This window comes from Anastrepha obliqua, chromosome 3 (genome assembly GCF_027943255.1).
Source record: "Anastrepha obliqua isolate idAnaObli1 chromosome 3, idAnaObli1_1.0, whole genome shotgun sequence".
NCBI classification, from domain to species: domain Eukaryota; kingdom Metazoa; phylum Arthropoda; class Insecta; order Diptera; family Tephritidae; genus Anastrepha; species Anastrepha obliqua.
In genome coordinates, this window is record NC_072894.1 from 78,397,254 (window position 1) to 78,422,929 (window position 25,676).

The 25,676-nt window shown below is 37.8% G+C and overlaps 2 protein-coding genes across 2 annotated transcripts; one reads left to right on the plus strand and one right to left on the minus strand.

Annotated features, from left to right (window-relative positions):
* Nucleotides 1–12,658: 12,658 nt before the first annotated feature.
* LOC129242887 (odorant receptor 67d-like) lies at nt 12,659–14,148 on the plus strand. Its single transcript, XM_054879789.1, has 4 exons — nt 12,659–13,416; nt 13,502–13,691; nt 13,821–13,976; nt 14,080–14,148. The coding sequence occupies exons 1-4, from the start codon at nt 12,659–12,661 to the stop codon at nt 14,140–14,142; spliced, it is 1,167 nt and encodes a 388-aa protein (XP_054735764.1). The 3' UTR covers nt 14,143–14,148.
* A 1,202-nt stretch (nt 14,149–15,350) lies between these two features.
* LOC129242458 (odorant receptor 67d-like) lies at nt 15,351–16,815 on the minus strand. The gene is made up of 4 exons (XM_054879103.1): nt 16,058–16,815; nt 15,783–15,972; nt 15,498–15,653; nt 15,351–15,420 (listed from the first exon to the last, which is right to left on the minus strand). Exons 1-4 carry the CDS (start codon nt 16,813–16,815, stop codon nt 15,358–15,360), a joined length of 1,167 nt encoding a protein of 388 aa, XP_054735078.1. The 3' UTR covers nt 15,351–15,357.
* Between the last annotated feature and the right edge of the window lie 8,861 nt (nt 16,816–25,676).

Consider the following 25,676-nt stretch of genomic DNA (forward strand, 5'->3'; position numbering starts at 1 on the left):
GAAAAACCATAAAATTACCGCAAATTATACTTTAATCTAATATCTATCGAAATATTAATTTGTAAATATATCGACTGCTTTCCAAATCCCTGTTACATGTTTGGCTGAGCTCCTCTTCCAGTTTGCGCGTTGCTATTCCCTCGTAAATGGGGAGACCTACAATTTTATGACGTTTCCGAACAGCAGATGGTTTTTTATGTGGAGCTTTTTGATGGTAAAAATACATTCGGAAGCTTGCCACTGTCTTCCAACGCGCGACCGCTATTAGAAAAAACCTTTTCTACCATTTGGTGTTTCATGCCCACACCAAGATTCAAGCCCGGGCCTCATCACGGAACAACCTATTCGGCTACGGCAACCGTCTCCGCGTCATATATTTCGAATATTTACCACCACCTTCATCTAACTGTCGTACGAGGTCGTCAATTTCTATGCATCCAATAGATTTTAAATCCTTTCTTGCAATCTGAGGGTTGGGAATGGATACGTTGTATTCCACACAAAACAAATCGCTCACCAACTAGCCACATATCTTCTTTATGACTGCCTCAAGTGGCTGACCCAGTAGGCTCTTTAGACAACTAATCAATTAATGAAATTCCTCGGGTAACCCTGAAAATGTATGTACTAATATTCTACGCCGACTACCCATGTTGAGTTCCTCTGGTTCTTTTTACACATTTCTTCGAAATTTGATTTCAAAGCATACTAACGTGAGCAATCGAATATTTTTTTATTTTATTTTTATTTATAAATACCCATGGAAAGCTCTTCAAATGATTTTTTATTAATATGTAGTTATTCTGTTATCTGCCACATTTTAATTCTTCAATCGGCCAATATTTATTTTTCGTCTTTTCTGACGTCTTCTTCGATCACTGACGCCATTGGGCGGACTAGACCTGAAGTTCTCGTCTCTTATTGAAATACCTTTTTCACCACTGTAACATTTATGTAATAAAATTTCTGTGTATTCAATTTCCTAACAAGTAATTTAATAACAGGAGGGTGCTTCTAATGCGAGGTTTTTTCGTATCCGTACGCATGGTTTTGTTGCCAGAGATAACTATATATTCACCAAAACTATGAACGAAATAAAATAAGGCTTATTTATACTAACAATAAGTCACGAAGTATCGAGATGATGATATATCGCAACTTAACGCCGGTCGTAGTGTTATCAATCGTCGTGCGCATTGAATTCTATTGAGAATTTCTCCTGCCAGCAAGCCCTATTTTGGGCTAGGGTGGTTGCAACCTTCCTTTCGGGTGTAGACGAGTACTCAGGCCTTGAAGAACATTGTGATACCAGTCGTGAAAGTTTACAATTCAAATAAATTATAATTAAGTGCAGGAAGACTAATATAAATTATACTGACATAGCCCGTACGGCAGCGAAATATAGGGAGATGCGCTAAACTGTAAAACCAAGCGCAAAGCACTGGAGGTTCTACTAAGAGCACAGTTGCGTCAGCCTACCGCACTGTCTCAGGCGGAGCAGTTTTTGTGGTCAAGAGAGAGATACCTATCGACCTCATGGCCCGGGAACTAGTGAATGCGTGGTTGTAGGAAAAAATACGCTACAATTAACGCCGCAGAACGAAGATACCAAACCATGCAACGGTGGCAAAGCCGATGGGACACTAAATCGAGTGGCAGATGGACGGCGAAACAGATTCCTACAGTAGTTAAATGGGTTGAAATGAACTTCGGGGAAGGGGAAGTGCATTATTTTATGACTCATTGCCTCTCGGTTCACGGATACTTCCAGAAATACCTATACCGCATGGGAAAGGTAAGTGATCGTTTTTGGTTGTGACAGATGGCTCGCGATAAGAGATATTCTGAAGGAGCAGATTGGCGACATCGCGCCGACCAACGTAATCGGCAAAGTGCTCGAACGCGAGGATAACTGGAATGCAGTTAAAAGATACGTTGAAGAAACAAAGTAGACCTCGACGCAGTACAACAAAGCTAAGCCGCACAGATAGCGACACTAGAAGACGAGCCAATTGTACGGAAACTGACTACAAATATGGTGGACCCAGGACGTGGGTGAATAGAATTGGTCCCTTGTGGATGCTTTAGGGATCCCGAAAGAATGCAGAAAGTAGTCCCAGAAATTGGGTCTCCCTGTAAGTATGAAGGCATTTTGTACCCTACCTCATCCACCAAAAAAACAAAATACTTGACATAGAACTCAAGAAAAGAAAGGGCGCAAAAGAGAGTGGCTTTCATTAAACGTATAAAGTAATGTTTTTTTTTTGCTAAATAAAAAATTTTCCATTCTTTATTTTCGCCTTTACGCACTTCATTGTTTGTCTATTTGTGTAATGCAGCTGTATAGTTCGCAAGAGTCAAATATGATTGGCGTACGACGCCTTTTGGAAAAATTATAAATCTTCCGATAGAGTGTTTAATTTTGCGCCTCCTAGTATGTAAAGAAAAAGATTAAGTAATATTTAGTAGTGCAATAAGAGAAGATTAAGTAATATTTAGTTTGGCTCCAATTTGGAATAGGAACTAAGTATTTAGTTAAGGGCTCCCGCAGGTCTAGAGCTCGAAAATTGTGGCTACTACAAATTGTGGGTTTTACAGTAAAAAAATGAAAAACGATATTTAAATTGTTAGGGCTTCTTATTTGATTTCTTTTACATATAAAAATAAAAAAATCTTTAATTTTAATAATTGTAAAAAATGGCGCTAAATTTGACCCTCCCAAAAAATTGGACCTGGACCGTGTTGTCCATTTTGGCTCTTCTATTATTTATCTGAAACACAAAAGCCAAAAAAATTATTAATGACTGTAGCTATGCCCCATACTAGATAAAGAAAATTGACAAAATGGTGCGGTTTTGAATTTGACTCTAAAAAAATCGGTTTTTCCAGTTTGTTTATCAAAAGAAATACGAAATAATTGGAATAATAATATGATTCTAGTACGGGCGATAGCCATTGATGTTGTGAACAACATATTCCAATTTCAGACGATTCGGTTGAATAGTTTTTTTTTTTTTGACATCACCAGACCGAAAAAAGTCGTTTCGAGATAAATGAGTTTAAAGTTTGAGGTACAGGAGCGCGCGGAACGCTCGCTATCTAGTTAATGGGCTGTAGAAGCTATAATATTGGGAATTTCCGCATGAAAATTTCACAATATATTCTTAAGTAACTATACTTTCGAAATATCGAAAACGCAAAAAATTTATTTTTTGAAATTTCTAGACCACTGGGTCCCCTTAATTCTTTGTTTCATTTGTTAATTCTAGAAACTATTATCTTTTAACCTTGTAGCAACTCTGGCGTAAGCTGAACTTATTATAGACCTTGACGACCAATTCAAGAAATATTTCCAATTTCCAAAAAGGCGTTCATGTGAAAAAAATCTTTATTCCGAGTGCCTTCAACAATACATTTACATGGAGTTTTACGTATGCTTGGAGAAAACTTTGGAGCTCTTTCAATCACCTATAATCTAGCGGTGTGTGTGCTGTAAGTAAATTCCAAGACTCTACTGCTCATATAACTACATACCTATGTGCATAAATACATACATATTCGCATAGCTACGGAAGCTGCAACGAACCATACAAAAGCAATAGCAGCGCAGCAGAACAGCAGCTGATGCAAACAATCTAGTCGCGCTAACTGCACATCATCGCACGTGCCTCAGCGCTTTTCAGGCTCAGTTCCGCTATCACTTTCTCATCCGCATAATCGTCCACTTGTATACCCCGTTTAACCTTGCCCGCACACACAATCGGTGGCATAGCTCTTTGTTAATTTGAGTGCCGAACTCAAAAATGCATTTATGCCATTGATAAGGATGAGACATCTTAAGCATGCGTTTCACGACAATGGCAAGCATATATTTACACACATACATGCATATGTGCATACGGACATACAGTGGCTCCTAACCAAAATGATGCCGTCAATTGCTTAAACCGAATAATGAGATTGAAGGAAAATAAAACACATTGTGGACAAAATTGATATGCCAGCTGGTAATAAATACAACATATTTTCAATTAAAACATAAAGGAAAAATCCATTTGGAATATTCTAGGTGTATTGTGTTTGTACAAAAAACATAATTGTGTTAACTAAAAACGCAGCTCACAGCCAAAATGATGCAGTCCTAAAAATCATTGCTTATTCTTATTATATTAATAAAAAGTTTAAGCAATAGTAAATCAATATTTTTTAAGAAATACTTTTTTGTCAATAACTGCTTGGAACCTCTTTAATTTAAGTTAATTTTTTGGTCGTTCCTCTTTTAATGCCTTTTTCAGGACAGATTCATGATTTTGAATAGCTTTATCTAGAACTGACCAGAGATTCTCAATAACATTCAAATGCGGCCAATTCCAAATGAGGCGGCCGGCGTAGCCGAATGGGTTGGTGCGTGACTACCATTCGGGAGTGCGTGATAGCAAAAAGTTGTATCTAATATATAATATATTTAATACCTGCCCCCCTCGGCAGGTAATGACAAACCTCTGAGTGTATTTCTGCCATTAAGAAGCTCCTCATAAGTAACCATTTTGCCGTTCGGAGTCGGCTCAAAACTATAGATCCTTCCATTTGTGTAACAACATCAAGGCACACGACACAAAGGAGGAGCTCGGTCATTTATTTATTTAATTCCAAATGAGAAAATTCTGCACCGCCGATTTATGCTTCGGTTTGTTATTCTCATGGAAGTGAAAATTTTCCCGAAAGTTTAATTTTGTGGCGCTGTGTGGCAATTTTTTGTAATATGTTCAAATATTTTGGCACTGACAAATGGCTTGTTGCGAGCTATGTGTCCATGGAAATCAGCTTACCTTATAACCCTCTGGCAGGAACAGTTTCAAGATGGCTTTTTTGCCAAGATATCTTTTAACTTGATTTGTAATTATTCGAGAACTCTCGTGTGGATTTTAACGTACTCTTCGCAAGATCCATTTAAAATCCCTGCCATTAGAAATCATGTTATGATCTTATTTTGTACCAAATTTTCGCGCAAAAAACGCTCAAAATGTGTTAAACAACCCTGTCTCAATTTAACCATTTCAGCGATTTTTTCCATTTTTTAAATTAAATATTCTTGTTTTTGTAGCGCACGGAAAATATATAATATAGATATATATTTTTTTTCATTCCAAAATGCGTAAATTTATGAAATTAAATAAAAATAAAAAAAAAATTTGAGCTAATATATTTGAACTATTTTAGCTCTATATTGCCATAAGAGATTACTGTATCATTTTGGCTGTGAGCCACTGTAGAGTATGTGTATAACGCACATCTGTAGACTGATGAGCAAGTGAACTGAGTGCAAACAATGTGCCAGAGCGAGTTCACATCTGCTGACAGCTGTGTATGTGTGTGTGTATAAGGAGATTACAGCATCAGCTCCAAAATCCGTTGCTTTAAATGCAATTAAGCGCCCGCTTTAATTCAAAGGCTTTCGACCTTTTTCCCCATGCAGAGGGGATAAATTGAATACAATTTGCATACATACACATGCATGCACATTGCACATATGTATGTATGTATGTTTATGTATATGTAAACACGCATCTGATACTCTGCGCATCGTAGTGCTGGTGTTGCCTCTTAACACACGATGGCGCACTTTGCACATGCCGGATATACCGCTAGCACCGACTACCACTGCACTATCAGCATCTGGATTCGCATCTTAGGCATAATCGTCCTCATCACATGGCAATGTGCCCTTCCAAATGGTATCAGATTGCAGCTTTTGTTTGATGTGGTGCTCGTGTCGCGGATTTCAGCTGCTAATATGAGACATTTATTTGGCTACTGGTTTGGTTGCATGTTTGCATGTAAGATATGAATATTTGCCACGGCTTCATTCATTTGCCGCTTGCTCCTGCCTACTTTGCTCTTGAGAATGGAATGTTTTTTACAATCTAGGTTCATTATTTGTTTCTATGCTTTTTTCTCTTTAACAACACCTTGCGTTGATGTTTCGGGGGTGACTCGTGCCAAGCAATTGTCAAATTAAGTTACATTTTTTTGAAAGATTAGACATCAGAGACTCTAAGTTTAGTTAAAGTTAGAAAATATAGCCACATAGTCTTAGCCAAGCTCTCATTTCGAATCTATGGACAATGTGGACAGTTTATCCAACTTAATAAAAAAGTAAAAATAAGGAGGACAAAAAACTAAAATAACAATGAGTCACACACGAAAGATCGGCAATCGCGGTCAATTGGCGGTGAGTTGGGTCAATATAATCATATATAATTTAAGTCCGATTGAAACGTAAAGCCAGGAAATAACTTATACTCACTCTGTAATATTAATACGGATATCAAACAAAAGAAGGCACACCAGCATTTAAAACGTGGTGAGTCCCAGACCCAGCGCACAACCAGCTATCCTGGGTTGTCTCCCTTCTCACATTAGTTCGCTCTCGAACGGGTGTTCGGAAGCTACCCAGAGGATTTTTGGGCTAAACCCGGTGATTTGTAGGTTAGGTTAGGTTAAATAGTGATGGTTGCCCAAAGAGTGGGCCCACTTGGACGAAAGAGTTTGGTTCATCCTTTGTGATACCATTGCAGGAGGGGAAAAAGAGGTGAAAGAAAAGGACGATAGGACGAAAGGAAAGGTTTGGGGAGGGTTGAGTGTTTGTGGACTATGAACGGTGACTGGTCTGCGGCTGTGTTAACCTCTCTATGCTGCTGATGAAGTTCATCAGTTTTTTGTTATCAAGACCCGCTATATCAGCAGGCGCAGAAAAGAAGTGAGAACCAAAATGCTTGAATCTTAGTCCCGCAAGAGCTGGGCAGCTGAGGAGCAGGTGCTGAAATGATTCCACCTCATTCTCCATACAGCTGACACAAAATGAGTCGAAGTGATTCCGAGTCTCACAGCATGTGTACCCCACGGGCAGTGCCCCGTTTGTAGGTGTATATGCGAGGTCTCGATCGCAGTAGTTAACATACGTTTGAAGCGTAAAGATCCTTTTTTATCTGACATCAAAAATGTCTACGTTCGTCCCGAAAAACAGCATTTGCGAGAAGTCATGCTTCGTTATTACCCTTTAAAGAAAAGTGCAGCTGAAACGTATTGTATATTAATCAATATTTACGGTAATCACGCTCCATTAAATACAACTTGTAATGAGTGGTTTCGTCACTTCTAAAGTGGCAATTTCGACGTGAGTGATAAAGATCAAACGAGCGAATGGGCACCGAAAAGATTCGAATATACCCAATGATGATATGTTTAAAGAGTTGGAAGCTGACAGATTAACTGTCGGTAAACGTTTGCACGCGATGGGAATGGTCCAGAAAGCAGGTAACTGGGTGCCACATCAATTGAAGGAGAGGGATATCCAGAGACGTTTGGTGATTTGTGAGATGCTCCTTCAACGGCAGAAAAGAAAAGGTTTTCTGCATTGCATCATCACTGGCGATGAAAATTGGATCTATTATGATAACTCTAAGCGTCTAAAGTGTTGGAGCCTGCCAGGTGAACCGACAGAAGATGCCTTATCTGGGTTCCTGGGCACAAGAATATAGAGGGAAATGAAATTGCCGATGAGCTTGCCCGAGGGGGGTCGGGTTTCAGCAGTCCCCTTCTCAGACATCGGTGTTCCCTTGGCCGTCGTTAAAAGGAAACTACACAATTCTAGAAAAAGCGCAAGACAGATTGAGGTCTGTCTCATCGTGTGCTATTATGAAAACACTATGGCCTCAATACGATAGAAACAGAACGCTTAAGGTGATCGGAATCCCTCGCCATTCAATTTCCAAACTCATTGCGGTATTCACTGCTCACTGGGTGATCGGTACTCATGCGGAGAAGCTTGGAATTCCGTACAACCCCTACTGCAGAAGCTCTGGAGATCCTGCAGAGAAAGAGACTGTGGAACACTTTCTCTGCAAATGTCCGGCTCTGGCGGCTAGGCGTTTGAGATTCTTTAGCGTGCCCTTTGGGGATAACTTGAAGAAATTATCCAGCCTAGATGCCTTTTCTCTCCTCAACTGTATCAACAGCACCGGATGGCTGTAGACGGTTTTTTCTCTTAATCTTTTTACAGGTGGTGGTCCACATTATGGTATCAAAACGGCACGTAAGTGCTACTTGAAGTGTACCTGGGGTACTCTTGCCATCTAACCTACCTACCTACCATGGAGAAAGCCAATAACCCATACAGATACTCAGCGAGCTAGTAGAAGTGTAAATTTATATCCACATATGGATGAGTTTACCTCCAGGAGGATTTTCCGAGACAACTCTTGAATGCATCCGGTTCAAAATGCCAATAAAAAGATTTACAAAAATTTTGCTCAATTTACTTATTGAATATATTTCGAGAGTGCTATTGAACATATGAATCTTGCCCAAATACAGCGACGTCTTTAAGTGTTTACTATTTATTGTGTTCAACAATGAAATAATTTTCAGCTGCTCACACTGTCATAACGCCCACACCACTTCGGCACCTTTATTCACGCCCCCTTAACTTAACAATTCAATTTGACACATCTTGCCCGATCTCGCATTTCAATATTGGATCTCATAATCTGTTAGCGTTTTTGCACACATTTGCAACTTTTCGCGAGACTCATACATAAGCAGATATAGCAAGTAGTAGGTAAATTTTTGCATACTATATATGTACACACATACATACATATGTGCATACTTAGATACGAGTACGAATTCAGAACAAACGTTCAAACGTTCCAGCTGTGTTTATTCCACTACTTCCATATACGAGTATACTCATATGACTACACGCCCCGCACACATCATAAATGCGTCATTACTTGAATGTAGATACGAAGGATATGTTGAGCATATCTTTGACTGCTTATTATACCCCATTTACACACGGAGACATCTGGAAGGGAGACACTGGAAATTCTCTTTTCATGTCTCATTCGCGGGCACACGGGCAAAATTGTTTTCGGCGACATTTTGACATTTAATACTTTAGCATCGTATGGTTCGGATGTATTCTCGCACACGCTTACATGTAAAGCGGAAAACGTTCGTCAACAATTTCTTAAATATATGAATGAAAAATGCAAACTGGTTAAATAATAAATAATTTGTTGTTTTTTTTATTGAAATATATTTATAAATTCTTATACTTGAATAAAAAAAATTAAATTAAAAATACTTCATATGTAAATAATTAACTTAAAATTAACTTGAGTATCTAGAAATGCAGGGAAAAATTAGAAATCAACATAAACATGTCCCATAACTATTTTAAATTATACCTAATTTACTAGCAAAAATAATCGTGCATTTCCCAAGCAGCGTTCGGATGTTTGTCATCGTTGTTTTCTTCCGTTTATATGAAAACCAACACATAACTTAGAACTTTCTTCCACAAAAGCAGAAAACGAATGAAGCAACTGTCAAAAATTGCTTTAAGATTGGAAATACGAATAAGAAGAGCAAAGCGTGTCGCCAGTACAGGAGACAAATTCCCTTCCCTCTTCCCCGGCCGTCCTTCACCCCCGAACAAAATGTTTCCCTTCCAGTGGAGACATCGTGTAAATGGGCACTTATGACGCAATCCTTCGTCGGCATCTTTCGACGTAAGGATAAGGAGGCAAAGCGAAATAATGTTGGCACGTTCCGTTCTACGGTGGAAAGAAAAACCAATAAACACATTTAAGTGTGCAGAACAATAAGCGTGCACACTCAAACTCGTACATACAGGTACAAACACATACGCATAAGTAGACTTGTAAATGCATGTATGTATATATGTATGTACTATAAGCGAGGGTGAAAAATCCCTTGCGAAGTAAAAACGGATTGATTCGGTAATTCGAGAGATGTTTGTATAATACGAGGTAGCTCTGATCAAAACGATAAAATGGTAATGATATGTTAAAGATGCAGGAGCTTCCGCCATACTGCAGATGGAACCTTACGTTAATGTGCTATGTACGGCTATGCGTAGTTGAATAGATTGGCAGCAAAGATGCATTTTGTGATTTCTTTCTATACAAATCGCTGGAAGCATTTAAGCAGTAAGGAACGATTTTATGTGGAAGCAGGTGTTTAGGCAGCATGTTTTTGTTGTTTTCTTTAATGGCGTGTGCCCGAGCAAAACTATAAATTTATCGGGTCAATAACTCTAAATTTCAATTATGCATCAATGAATGCGTTATTCAAAGAATGTTACCCATCAGAATCTTTTAGTACTGTCCAACAGCATTTTTGGAACAGAAAGCCAGCACCTGAACGTACATACTCGTGCGTCATTAGTAACCCACATTTTGTAAGAACAAAGCTATAGACGGTGGGCGCCGTAGCCGAATGGAATTCACAAAGAGAACGTAGGTTCGAATCTCACCAAAATTAAGAAAAACATTTTTCTAATAACGGTCGCCCCTCGGCAGGCAATGGCAGACCCCCGAGTGTATTTCTGCCTTGAAAATCTCCTCATAAAAAATATCTGCCGTTTGGAGTCGGCTTAAAACTGTAGGTCCCTCCATTTGTGGAACAACATCAAGACGCCGCCACAAATGGGGAAGGAGCTCGACCAAACACCTAAAACAGGGTGTAAGCGTCAATTTAAAATGGTTTTTATATTCAAAACTAGGTGGCTCCTCAGTTGCGAGAGATTTAACTGTTCGAAAGAGAAGAAGAAGAAAAAAACTTGGAAAAAAATATCAATAAAGCAAAGAAATGTCACACACAAATATGACCCGAACAGTCATCAACATCAACAATAATGAATCGCCGACAATGTGACCAGATAATAAAAGAAATTATCTGAAAAAAAAATTATCAGAAAAAAAATTTACAAATCTAAATAGAGCTGAGTGAATTATTAAACTAGTTAAAAAAAATGTATTTTGCATAATTAAAAACATCTCATTTTAATTAAAAGAGGTTAAAAAATGTCAGGCAGAAAGAACTAAAACCCGAGAGATCAAAAAAATGCTAAACCAAGAAGGCTCCAGGAATAAAACTCAGACTCCCATATTGGCTAGTGCATCGAAGTTCTCATGTTTCTGTCGAAAGTAAGCTCTCAGCTATCTTGAAACCGATATGGACATATGGCATTCAAATTTGGGGCACTGCAGCTAACTCCAACATCAAAATAGTTCAAAGATTCCAGTCGAAAACACTCAAAATGATCACAAACACCCCTTATTATATTACAAATGCACATTAACTGAAGAAAATCTGGCACAACACATGACTCTAATCGCACTCAAACCCTCTTGTCATAAAAATATTTGCAGATCCCATAACCTTCACCAGACTGAAGAGAAAATCAACAAAAGGCCTCATATGAAAACAAATTAGTCTAAATTATTATGTATCTTAAAATTAGTAACTGGTTGCACCCCTGGGTGTATTCCATAACTGTTTTTTCTCTTAAATAAATTAAATAGACTTAATCGCAATAAAGATGTGGATTAAAAAAAAATCAAGTTACGAAAACATTAATCTAGTCACATTGATCATCAACTGCACTAGTGTGACGTCACGAACATCAGCTGATGCTGTTAAGTTCACTGAGAGCAAAGTAATGCTACTCTGCCCATGTATTGCGTGCAGAAATATTCTACACCACTTTCTGATAGAAATCAATAGAATATCACGAGGGTCAGCTTTATCAAAAATTTTAACCCTCTATCTTCCATTAGAATCCTAGAATATTTGCGAACTAATGTTCCATAGTATTCGAGACTGGCTGTAAACGACACAACATCAGAGACGCTCCTTGAAAATTGGGCTCCGGAAGAGACAATTATGTGATTAATGATATATGTATATAACTAGCTAATCCATTTTTCCCCCAATTACCCCTCCCGTGCCAGTTACCACGCCTTGTTTTCGCCTTTCGACATCACGGAGAATCAACGCATATTTTTTCCTTTGTATCGATGATTAATTTTTCTAACACCTATGTTCAGAGATCAATTTAGATAGAAATCTCCAGAATGAGCGAATCGTCATTCTGAGCGGCAGCTAGGTGGCACTCAAAGCGTTCTCATTCTTTGAGGGTGAGTCCTCATTAGTATTTGAGTGCATTGAAGTAAATGGGAACGAAGTAGCGGATGCATTGGCTAAAGAGGATGCGGAAACTCCAACGCACCTTCTTCTCGAATGTGATGCTATCGCCAGAAGAAAGATGAAACATATCGGCAGCATGCGATCGGAAGAAAGGCACATGCGTTCAGCCCAAGCTCAGCTCCATCATAGGTTTATGGAGAGAGCTGGCCTTAGATGAGGTACTGTCATGCGTAGAAGGCACAAAATATAACACCATGAGGTCAAAGCGCGAACCTCATTTGTATTCCATCATTCATTCAGATAAAAGCAAAAAATCCACTGTTCGTACCGCAGACTTGAGCTAAATCAACCAACAAAATGCTCTGAAAATATCACACTGAGTGCGGTCTAAAATCCTTTACCCTGTGCGTTACAACTGTAAACAAGACTTAATATTTCATGATTGAGGTGTAAAATATTCCCACGGTGTGAATGAAGTATTATTAATTGTGAAGCACTTATTACCTATGACAGGTTAATTACATATTTTGATGAGCAAACTTAGTTCAAGTGTATAAATACCATGCCATGCCAGTTTTTATATCACAAGTTACAAATTGTTTTCAGTGAATTTTCCTTCATTTCCAAAAATTTCGTCATGGCTATTAAAAAAATCCAACCATCTCAATCATTCGCAAAAATAATAAGGATGGCTCGCTTCATTTCCGGAGTGGTCGGCGCTGACGTCTCCAATATGGATTATAAAATCAACATTATTACCGTTATAGTGATAATCTGTATTACCATTTATTTCATCTTCACTGCTTCAACGGTAGCGAATGTATTTTCGGAGAATTGGAAATACATGTTGGAAGCATCCTGTATGGTGGGCAGCGTATTTCAGGGCATCACCAAACTTATTTCGGGGATCTGTTACACGAAATCCATCTCTGGAATGCGCTTGGAATTAGAAAAGCTCTATATTGAATACGAGGCTAAGGGTGAGGGCTACTGTAAGGCTTTGAATGAGTGTTGCGAGCGCGTATGGCAAATTATAAAACTGGTCGGCCAACTCTATGCTGCCTCAGTATTTGGTATACTCCTTTTAACTGCCATTTTGGTCATCGTAACTGACAAGCAAGTTTATGTAATGCATTTCTTTATACCTGGAATCGACGTCAATACGCATTTTGGTTATTTGACTACATTGATTGTGCACACTGTGGTGTTTTTAGCTGGCGGTTTTGGTCTCTTTGCAGGAGATTTATTCTTCCTGATTTACCTAGGACAGCCAGAATTATTTCGCGATCTTTTGGTATTAAAAGTAAAAAACCTAAATGAGGTTTCTGCCGAACGCAATGTAATAACTGAAAAACTATTGATCGATATTATTGAATGGCATCAATACTACACAGAGTAAGAATTTTGCGATTTATAAGCGTGTGATTTTTATCGTTCGATGTGCATACATACATACATCTACATCTATCATTAATTTCAGTTACAACAAGCGTTGCAATCGAATATTTTATTATATAATCACCATGCAAATTGTGACATCGGGCATTTCAATCATTTGCACTATGTATATTATTTTAATGGGAGATTGGCCAGGCGCATACTTGTATATTATGGTCGCCGTTTGTGGACTTTATCTTTATTGTATTATTGGCACAAAAATCGAGACTTGTGTAAGTTAAGTCAGTATTTGAAGAGAAAGAAGTAAAAACTTATTCTTTATTATATGTCACATATTTGTATATGGCAGATTTTGAAGCCAAACCGGATATCCCTATTTAATATTTCTCGTGCTTCCACAGAATCAAGCGTTTTATGAGGAGCTTTACAACATTAACTGGTACAATTTGGACGTGAAAAATCAGAAAATGATGGTATTTATTTTGAAGAAGTCCCAAAGTCCCAGTGAAATAAAAATTGGCGGAGTCTTGCCACTATCCGTACAAACTGCTCTTTCGGTAAGGACGAACGCCATTTTTAATTTGTTTCATAGACGCGTGAGAAATATAACAGATCATTTTTTATAATTGTGTTTTTTTTGTTTTTTGTTCTTTTTTTTAGATAACAAAATCGATTTACGGATTATTTACAATGATGTTGGGCTTTTTGGATGAGGAGCAGTGAAGAGATAGATAAAACAATATTTTCTAAACTTTTATTAAGAACTCAATAACCCCAAATGATGCAATAATAAATAAAACGTATATGTTAAGTGCGGCAGTTGCAAAATAAATCTAAAGCAGTGAATTATAAATGCTGTGTAGAGCACACAGCGAAGAGCGGTTTTATATTTAGTTGGTTGTATCGGGTGTTTTTTAGCTGCATGATAACTATCGATAATATGATTTGACAGCTGACACTGAGAATTAAATCTGTTCGCGACGTTCGTAGAGCGACTAACCACCAAACCTTTTTGTATGTCCTTGTAAATTTTTGCATGGCCCAATAAGTTGTAGGCGAAATCCCTGAATATTTCTCGAGAAAGTGAAAGCACGATTAAAAGGTATATGCGAGGGAAATTCATAATTTATACACAAATAAGTACATATCCGGAATATTTTTCAAGGATTATTAGATTGATGTCTGGCAAGTCCATGGAGAACGCGCTTACCAGTCTCGAATTGCATTTCAATTATCGAAAAACCTTCTTGGCGCAAAGGATTTATGTCTTGTAGACTCTCCAGATATTAAGAACGGTGTGAGTTATGAATGGGATAGGTGTGGACCATTCAATCTCTGGTGAAGTTCATCCGCCAACTACTTAACTGAAGAGGAGTAAAGAATAAAAAAGTTGGGTGAATCGGTACTATCAAGGCATGTTAGTGAAGACTGCTAAATCGCTGTCCCGAGAATCGTGTTGAAGCGGCAACATGTTTCCATAAACATTTTGTGACTTGATAGACGCTGCAAGATGAGCCAAGGGTCCATTCGCTACGGTTTCAGCAGCAACTCGATGGGAAATAGGAGCTTGCCTTTCTTTATGAGATGCCATCACTCACTCCACCGGAACTAAATAGTCTTCACCTAGACCCAGCAAAAAGAGACTAAGCTCTGGAGCGTTCGTTTGAATAAAAATCTGAGCAGGAAGGAGACCCCAGCTCGGCGATATAAGGCAATTATAAGGAATTAAGGAACTTATTGAAAACCTGTACTGTTTAAAATTGTATTTATGCGGTAACAAAAAAATCTATTAGAGCTTCTATTGGGACTATTAATCGGAGCTCCCAAATTAAACTATTTAAACGCCGCTTTATAAGTATTTATTATATATTTACTTTACATTCGGAGCAATCATGTTTGATCTGCTCAAAACTAAAATATAATTTCTTTAACATAACTTCATTGGTTCTCATCCAAAAAGCGTAGCATCATTGTAAAAATGCCATAAATCGATTTTGTTATCTAAAGTTAAAAAGGAAAAGTAATAACAGCAGTGACTTACTTTCTGATTCATATTCGAGAAATTTCTCATAAATTACCGAAAGTGCTGTTTGTACGGAGAGTGGTAAGAATCCGCCAATTTTTATTTCACTGGGACTTTGGGACTTCTTCAAAATAAATACCATCATTTTCTGATTTTTTACATCCAAATTGTACCAGTTAATATTGTAAAGCTCTTCATAAAACGCTTGATTCTGTGGAAATACGAGAAATATTAAATAAGGATATTCGGTTTGGCTTCAAAATCTGCCACATACGAATATGAGACATATAATAAAGAATAAGTCTTCACTAGCCCCTCTTCAAATTCTCATTTAACTTACACATGTCTCGATTTTTGTGCCAATAATACAGTAAACATAAAGTCCACTGAATGCGACCACAATGTACAGGTATGCGCCTGGCCAATCTCCCATTAAAATAATATACATAGTGCAAATGATTGAAATGCCCGATGTCACAATTTGCATGGTGATTATATAATAAAATATTCGATTGCAACGCTTGTTGTAACTGAAATTAATGATAGATGTAGATGTATGTATGTATGCACATCGAACGATAAAAATCACACGCTTATAAATCGCAAAATTCTTACTCTGTGTAGTATTGATGCCATTCAATAATATCGATCAATAGTCTTTCAGTTATTGCATTGTTTTTGGTAGAAACCTTATTAAGGTGCTCTACTTTCAATACCAAAAGATCGCGAAACAATTCCGGTTGTCCCAGAAAGAACAAAAAAAATAGATCGCCCGCAAAGAGCCCAAAACCGCCAGCTACTATCAGCACAGTGTGCACAATCAATGTAGTCAAATAACCAAACTTCGTCTCAACGTCCACCCCAGGTATAAGGAATTGCATTACATAAACTTGCTTGTCGGTTACGATGACCAGAACGGCTGTCAAAAATAATATTCCTACAACAGTGATAGCGTAAATGTTTCCAACCATTTTGATAAATTGCCATACGCGCTCGCAACATTCGTTCAAAGCCTTACAATAGGCCTCACCCTTAGTTTCGTATTCACTATAGAGCCATTCTAATTCTGAGCATACCGTGGAGATATCTTTGGCGTACACAATGGCCGAAATAAGTTTGGTGACGCCCTGCAATACGCTGCCCACCATACAGGATGCCTCCAACATGTACTTCCAATTCTCCGAAAATACATTCGCCACAGTGGTGGCAGTGAAGATGAAATATATGGTAATGCAGATTATCACTATAACGGTAATAATGTTAACTCTATAATTCACATCGTACACATCAGCGCCGACCACTCCGGAAATGAGTCGAAAGGCCTTAATGATTTTTGCAAGTGACTGCGAAGGTCGAATATTTTTTACAGCCATGTCGTAGGGGCTAAGAAGTTAAAGTAACTATATAAAATTATTCTTCACCTGTGAAAAATAAAACCGTTCTATTTTATAGACTTATTAAACTACAAGAAACTGAGTTTACTTATCAAAACAAACAATTAAGCTGTCAATGGAAATAATTACTCTCTCATTTTAATTGTAGACCGCATTGTACGTTGATAGGTTAAGGCCGAGATTACCTTAAAAATTTGTGGTGAACCTCAAAATCGTATATGATTTTCATAAGAACCGTCTTCAAACAAAACATGTATTTGTGGTTCGCCATTGCCTATCGAGTTGTGATCGCTACTACACAAAGATTATCTACGCTTTTCAATTGTTAAACACTTGGAAATTCAAATCGCACAAATAACCTTCTTACTAGCTGTTAATACGATATGCCATGCACAGTCAAAGTCGGCCACCACCGCCCCTTATGGGAGCAGAGCAGTAATTAATTTCTGATTGACAACGCTGAGAAGTTAACTTACACCTCTTGTGTGAAAATGATTAGAATATTACAATATTTTACGCCTACACTCAATGTAATCTATGTATATGCAGGTACGTATTATAAATATGTTATGCTGTTTCCTCAGCCTTGGCGCATAGCAAAATTGTAACCCACAATTTCACACTTATCCTTGTATTCGTCCGATCAGTTGTTGTTCACACGGCAACGAAGTGGTTTTTTTTATATAGCCAACGCAATCAGATCCCAAGTGATGTCAGCACACCAGCTGATTCCTTCAAATTCGCTGTCGGCCACTCCCTCTGAATACTTATCACCATGCTTTGAGACCTACGCTTTTGTTTTTTGTCCTTTTTTGACGAAACTTACAATAAGTTTAAAATCTTATGAAATATTACTGAAATATTTTTCTCTGCCAATGTATAAAATATTACTTAAAGAACGTGTTATACATTTTTTTTTAAGTTGGATCCCTCGAACATATGCATATGTCCCACATGCAATAAAAATTAAGTACATTGAACATTTTTCTATAAAAACAATATGTAAACATTTATTAGCTGCGATGTAACTGCGTCTTTCAAACTTCGTCGATTTTGGTTTTCCTGTAAGAGCAGCAACCTCGTCAAGGAGTCTGTGTGTGGCAGAAGTAGGTTGATGTGTTTTTTGCTTGCGTTACGTATCACTTCAACAGTGACAATATTTAAGTCACGATGTATATCGGAGTTCGTCACGTGCCATGGATTTATGCCCGAAGTATTTTAGACTGGGTAATTTTGAATACTTGCAGGATGAACTCGGAGGTAGTTCACAAAACTTCTGCGCATGAGAACTATCGATATCGATAACTATGGTTTGGCAACTGAGAGTGGCAAATTTTCAATAAATTTACTTTGAAAAGAAAAAAGAATCGGTTCGCCAAGTTTATAGAGCACTGGCGCCCTCATCCTTCGTTTTGAAATGAAAGGTGAGCGCGAGGATTGACCTCACGGGGACAAATAGGCAATGAATTCTGATTCAGCACTTTCAAAAACGTATATATCAATTTCTTGAAGAATCTTCTTGAACTGACACTCAAACTGACCCCGCAAGGACAAACGGGCAACAAAATCGGACTCAGCAACCCTAAAAAAATTAAATGTTCCGGTATATTAGGTGTGTCTTAAAAAAATGATTTTTAAGTTGTTAGGGGGGTTGGAAGCTTTGCTAACTTGCCGTGATGTATTTTTTTTTGTTTTTCTTTTTTGTCGGGACAAATAGCAAGTACAGAACTCAGACACAATAAAGTCCAAAGTACTGCACTAATTTTCTTTAAATCTACTCGACCTCCGAAAAAATATGAGTAGATCTTGTGGTGCCAAGGAGTTAAGGTGGTCGCTTCTTAACACATCAGCGCCAAAGACCTCAAGCCTGATTCGAGCAAAGGCCGGGCAGATGCACAGAAAGGGGTCCGCCGCCTCATCCTCCTCTTCACATGCTGGGCAGAGCGCACTGTCTGAGATGCCTACCTTTTCCATGTGCTGCGCCTATAAAAAGTGGGTCGTCATCAGTACAACCAGCTGCAACATTCCCTTCCGCTTAATGACAGGAGAATCTGCGACAGACGAACGAACATGTCAGGAAACATCAGCTCGCTTGTGGGCTGAAGTCTTCCGTTTGGTAACCGTGGTTTGATGGCTGCAGAAGCGAGTGGGAGAACGGGCTTCGGGTCAAAGAAGTTGACTTCAGAGCACATCCTAGCTAAAGCGTCAGATGTCTCGTTGCTCCCCACCCACGTGTCCCGCAACCCATGCTAGAATCAGGACATAGTACTGCCTTTTTTTACAGGCTACTACCCTTGAAGTGGTTGGAAGGCTGTCTAAGGCTATGAGCGCAGCTTTGCTGTCGACACATACAAATATGCCTCTCCATCTGTTTTCGACAACAAAACTCATCGCTTCTTGAACAGCATACACCTCCGCTTGAAACACAGATGAGTGCAATCCAAGAGCAAAGTGTAGTTTTGTCCCGCTGGATTCCACGTAGACAATATAGCCGGTACCGTGCTCGGTCCTGGGCCCATCCATGAAAATGCGAAAACAGTGGTTACCGAGCTCATTTCCAGAGTTTGACCACAATTGAGCCTCTGGCAGCACTCCACAGTATCTTTTTTCAAGTACGACTCTTGATGGCATGAAGTCAAGGGGCATGCTTTGGATCGTTGGATCGAAGTTCATGCTTCTTTCTCTGTTATCTAATCCCCGGCAAGGGCCGTACCAGTTCCCATTGTGTTTCAGCCTGCAGATGGCCTTCAAGGCCTCTCCTTGGATGAAAGCATCAAGTAGTGATAAACCAATCAGAGCATCTAATGCCAGACCAGAAATAGTCGGAAAAGCTCATGTGCAACCGAAGGCGACAGTGCGTTGTAGTCTCGATAAGGGCCTCCTGACTCTCACAAAGGAGAGTCTACTCATTCAGACCAATGATGCATAGGTGATAATAAGTCTTATCATAAGATCTTGCTAGGAGAAAGACCCCACTTTTTCCCAAAGACACCTTTGCACTGCCAGAAGTTTAGCTGGATTGTGATTCCTTTTAGCTTAGGCAGAACGAGTCCATCAAGCTTTCTCCTCCTGATAAAGAAGACAATACCAGTCGTGGTACGGTTTCCAAGGTTTTGGAAGCCTTTGATAGCCATGCTGAATTGAAGAAATAGGGTGACGCTTTCAGCATATCCTACATGTGTTTAATAATTATCGTATTATAATATTTAGATGTGGCAACTCGAATTTTCCAACTACTGTCTTGTCATCTGGCATTCATGTTTTTGTTTTAGAATCTCATTCGCTGGTTATTGCCTCTAGTTCGCAAACATTCGTACTCTATCGCAGTATGTCCACACATAAGTACATAACTTTTCAAATTTCGAATTTCCACAGTGTTCCCTTACAAAAAAGTATCTGCTGCCTAATATTATAATCGAAGAAAGTGCTTGCTTTTTTCAATAGGCAATACGAAGGGTGCCTTTTATATTTCGGCATTTGGCAACCCTGGTGTTGCAATCTGGCAACTGACAGCTGTATCACAGAACGTTTTGAAATACCAGCGCTATTTGTGTTGTTTACAGTAACTTAAAAGATTCATCTCGGTCCAAAAATGGAATTAAATCGTGAACATTTTCGTGAGATTATTTTTTACAACTTTCGACGTGGATTAACTCACCAACATTGCATGGATGAACTTAACTCATTTTTTGGCGATGAAGCTCCATCAAGGACCAGTGTTTATCGATGGTATGGTGAATTCAATCGTGGTCGTAGTTCACTCCAAGACGAATTTCGTGAAGGTCGTCCAAAATCAGTTGTTGTTCCGAAAACCATTGATGCTGTGCGCGAACTGATATTGCAAGATCGTCATGTGACCTATCGCGAGATTGAGACAATCTTAGACATTAGTGGGACCAGCATACATTCAATATTGCATAAACATTTGACTGTCAAAAAAATTTGTTCGCGTTGGATCCCACACAATTTGTCAATCGCTCAAAAAAAGGCTCGTGTCGATTGGTGGAAGGAAATGCTCAAAAAATACGATCGCGGGGCTTCGAATCACGTCTATGACATCGTGACAGGTGATGAATCATGGATTTACGCGTATGAGCCCGAAAGTAAACAGCAGTCGACTGTATGGGTGTTTCAAGATGAGCCAAATCCAACAAAAGTTGTTCGCTCACGAAGCACTTCCAAGCAAATGGTCGCCTGTTTTTTCGGACATGTCGCAACCGTACCACTAGAACAACGCAGAACAGTAAATTCTGAGTGGTACACAGCCATTTGTTTGCCAGTTGTCTTCCAAGAAATTAGAAAAACCAATCGCCAAAGACGGATCACTCTTCACCAATGCGAGCTCTCACACATCGGCTCAAACAACTGCATTTTTGAGCACCCAAAACATCGAATTAATGGGTCATCCGCCGTATAGTCCTGATTTGACACCGAATGACTTCTTTTTATTCCCGTACGTAAAAACCAAACTGAGAGGTCAACGTTTTTCGACACTTGAAGAAGCGGTTGCGGCATTCAAAATGCATGTTTTGGAGGTACCTCATTCAGAGTGGCAAAAGTGCTTTGACAATTGGTTCAAACGCATGCAAAAGTGTATAGATCTTCATGGAGAATATTTTGAAAAACAATAAAGTGATTTTCGATGATTAAAATTTGTTTTTGTTCTCCAATCCCGAAATATAAAAGGCACCCCTCGTATGAAAAATATTTTAAAAATTATAAGAATATGCTCCTACTTACCAATAAAAAAATTTTTTAGTCTTTACTATGTTCCATTTCGAAAAAAAAGACTGCAAACTTCTCTTCCACTACTTCTCATTAAAATCTAGACATTTTAAACTAGTTAGGGGGAAATTGAAATCTGAAATATGTAAGTATTTGATTTTCCGCGTATTAAGAAAGTTATTGTGAGTGTGTTATAGTCATTTTTAAAATTATTACTTCAAACACATTCGCATTAATTTCAATTATACGTAAAATTTACTAGAAATGTTGATCACTTTTGTATGGCTATGAACTGGCTGGATATGAGTATTAAAGTTTCTTAATATGGAATCATTTACAAAACCAAATCATTAATATTCATTTCGAAAATCTTAAACAAAAAAATGCCAATGCATATGAAAATATTCGATGTATGTCTGTGAATTTTTGAAAACTTGAGCATTCACACCCTTAAACTACAACGAGAATACTCGTAGTAAGCAGTCAACAACCCGCATTTTTAACATGCGGCTGTCAATCACTTTACAAAAATATTGCCCAAATTAAGAGATAAATGGATACGTTTTATGCGCGAAATCTTTTGTTCATGTAATGATTATATGAAACATTTAAGTGATTGAATGAAAAATTATAAAAAAAATTAAATATACATATGTACGTGCATATGTACTTCTTGAGGGCTTGTTTTTAACACTAAAAATAAAACAATTTTGTAATTGATATATTTGATGTATGTATGTATAGGTTTTCAATATTTGTTATGTAAGTGGCTCCCACATTGGCTTGTTTGTCAGTTTTGTTAAAATTTCTGTTATTTTCCAGTGTAGCCGCTCATTTCGTTAGCCATCAGTCAACCATAATTATCAGCCAGCGTGCATTTTACTTTTTTAACCGATACGAGTAATGTGAACCAAAACGTATCACTCAAGCGGAATATTTACAGCGTTAAGATCTATGTATTTGTGGCACGTATTTATATAAATGTGTGTATATGCAATTAAGCATTTACAATTTTTAGACATTTTTTAATTTTTACTTTTTAAGCAGTTTTTATACCATTGCATTGGATATATCGAATAAATGCATCTATTGTAGATGTAAATGGAAATATTTTTTGTGTCAACGGATATTTGATGAGTGGAGTTTTGAGTTTCAGCAAATAATTATAATTTTTCCATGAAATTCTGCAATAATTGTTAAAATCATTGAGCTTTTTAAATATTCACATGATTTAATTTTTTCTGTTAGCAGCCCATCGGGTCCTTTTGTTGCATTTTTTTTTCTTACCAATTAAAATGGTATTTACTACGCTGGTATTTATTACGCACTAAACTTTCTTCGTCTCCATATTTACTGCTCAAATTTCGCAGTCTGAATGAAAGTTCCACATCAAACATGAATGACAGTGGCAGACCGTTACGAAACTATTGAATTTTTGACCGACGAAAATCTTCACCAATGCGGCAGCCAAATGAAACAATAACTGATGTCAGTGTGATTACATACCGCGTATACATATATATATATATATATATATATATATATATATATATCTGGAAATTAATCATCCAGCTTTGTTTTTGAATAACTTTTTTACTAAATAAAGAAAAATAATTCGGATAATGGAAATCTTTATTTTGACCTTTGCGCACTCCATTGATTGTCTGTTTGTATACCGCAGCTTTCTAGTTAACAAATGTCAAATATGATTGACGTACGAGCCATTTGCAAATATTATAAATCTTCCAATAGAGTGATTTTTGCGCCACTTTGTATCGGGTGTTTTTTAAGAGCTCGAGAAGTTAAAATTATAATATATATTGTATATAAATAAGTCCAAAATAAATAAGACTGGTGTCACAAAAATGTTTTTGATGGCGCCATCTTTTTAACGAGTTAGTGCGTTGGAAGTTACATCCCTAGCTGGCTTCCAGTGAAAGCTTGGTGATATTCGGTTCAGTGGAAGCAAAGTTATTGCATCGGTACAAAAATGAGTTTCGAACAAAGAGCTAATATCAAATTTTGTTTAAAATCGGTAAAACGTTTACTAAAACATTTGAATTGATTAAAAAAGCTTATGGCGATGATTATCTCGTGCCAGAGTTCATGAGTGGTTTACACGTTTCAGAGATGGTTGTGAGGACATAAATGACAATGAACATACGGGCCGCTCAAAACCAGTAATCACCGACACCTCCATCGAAATTGATCGTAAATTTATCAAAAATTAACCGAAATGATCGTTGAAATTCATGGAATCGGAGTTGAATATCTTCAAAGCATCGATTTATCGCATTTTAACTGATAATTTGCGCTTACGTTTCATTCCGCACAAGTTAACTGAGGACCAAAAATTGGTCCGAATTCAATATTCCAAACACCTTATTACAGAAGCGCGAATAGATGAGAACTTCCTTTACAACATTGTAACTGGTGATGAAACGTGGAGTTTCCAACATGAATCTGAAACTTAGCGTCAAAGTGCCGAATGGAAGGCCCGATGATTCATTTTTTTTACGATTCCAAGGAAATTGTCCACAAGAAGTTCGTGCAAACGGGCCAAACCGCAATTTGCAATTTTCTATCTAGGCCTTTTGAAGCATCTTTTACATTGCATTCGTCGAATTCGCCCTGAATACCGCGAAAGAGGAAGCTGGCGCTTATTGCATGATAATGCACCATCTCATTGATCCACTCTTGTGACTGACTTTTTGACTAGAAATCACATTTTAACCATCAATCACTCACCGTATTCGCCTGATATGGCTCTCTGTGAATTCTACCTATTCGGAAAATTGCATTTGGCCACGAAAGAAAAACGTTTTACGTCCAAAAGTCTTGTACGGCCATCCTGAAGGAGATACCGGTCAATGGCCTGAAACACTGTTTCGAAAAGCTTTTAGACCGCGCAAAAAAGGGTATCGAGACCAGAGGGGACTATTTTGAATAAATAAATTTGAAGTTATCCGAACAAAGCTCCTGTTACGTTGGTCGTCATATTTGAGCAGTTTTAAAGTGAAAAAAAACCAGTTTATCTAATAGCGTCCACAAAAGACTATAGGGCCCTCTAATGGTAAAACAACGTCAAAGTGAACATGACAAATTGGAATACAAGCTAGGCTAAATGTCTAACAAATGAATTTTTTAATCTGGTTTGAATTCCAAAAATTAATTAAAACTACTAACGAAAAACAAAACGTTATGGTTCACTCTTTTTTTTCTGAATCAATCGTCTAATACCAAACGATTTTTTACACTAATCTTTGCATTAGCTTTCGCATTGCATTCAACCAAACAAATTTAATCAGCACAATTTTTCTTGATAACAAAGCACCATAACTACTAGCAAAGCTTGGCTAAAACATGGAAGAGTTGATGCTTCTCACCGTTCATCCTTTAACCAGGCTAAGCCCCATCCTTCTTGAGGTGGACATGCCACTCAAGTGTGGCACTTCATTTCTTACGAAATGGTGCTAGCAACATTTATCCACTCAAATTTATAATGTACATGCCATTTAAAATTGAGCGAAAGTTCACAGTTCGTTTGCGAGTGAAGTGCCTGGGTTCAAAAACTTCGAAGGCATTTTTAAACGAAACGGATTCGCAAAAAGTGAAAGTAAAACTTCTTTATATTATTTGTGTCAATATATTTGTATATTAATTTATTGAAGAACACTTTTCTTACCAAAATATGACACTCACAAATTTTTCTTCTGATTCGACAATCAATGTTGCTAGCAACATTTACGGCAAGCCAAATCTATTTTGCTGGCGAAATTTCATGGCTATGAAGTTAGTGCTAACCTTAATTTTACGAAATGTTGTTAAGCGATTCATTCAAAAAATGCCTTAGAGATAGAAAAATGTATATGTACATATATGTAGCAATACCTATTAAAAAAATAAATGTTTGACCGAGCTCCTCCTCCTATTTGTGGTGTGCGCCTTGATGTTGTTCCTCAAATGAAGGACGTACAATTTTAAGCCAACTCAGAAAGGCAAATTGTTTTTTATGGGGAGCTTTTTCATGGCAAAAATACACTCGAAGGTTCGCCATTACCAGCCAAGGAGCGACCGCTGTTAAAACACCATTTTTCAATCATTTTGCTGTTTCA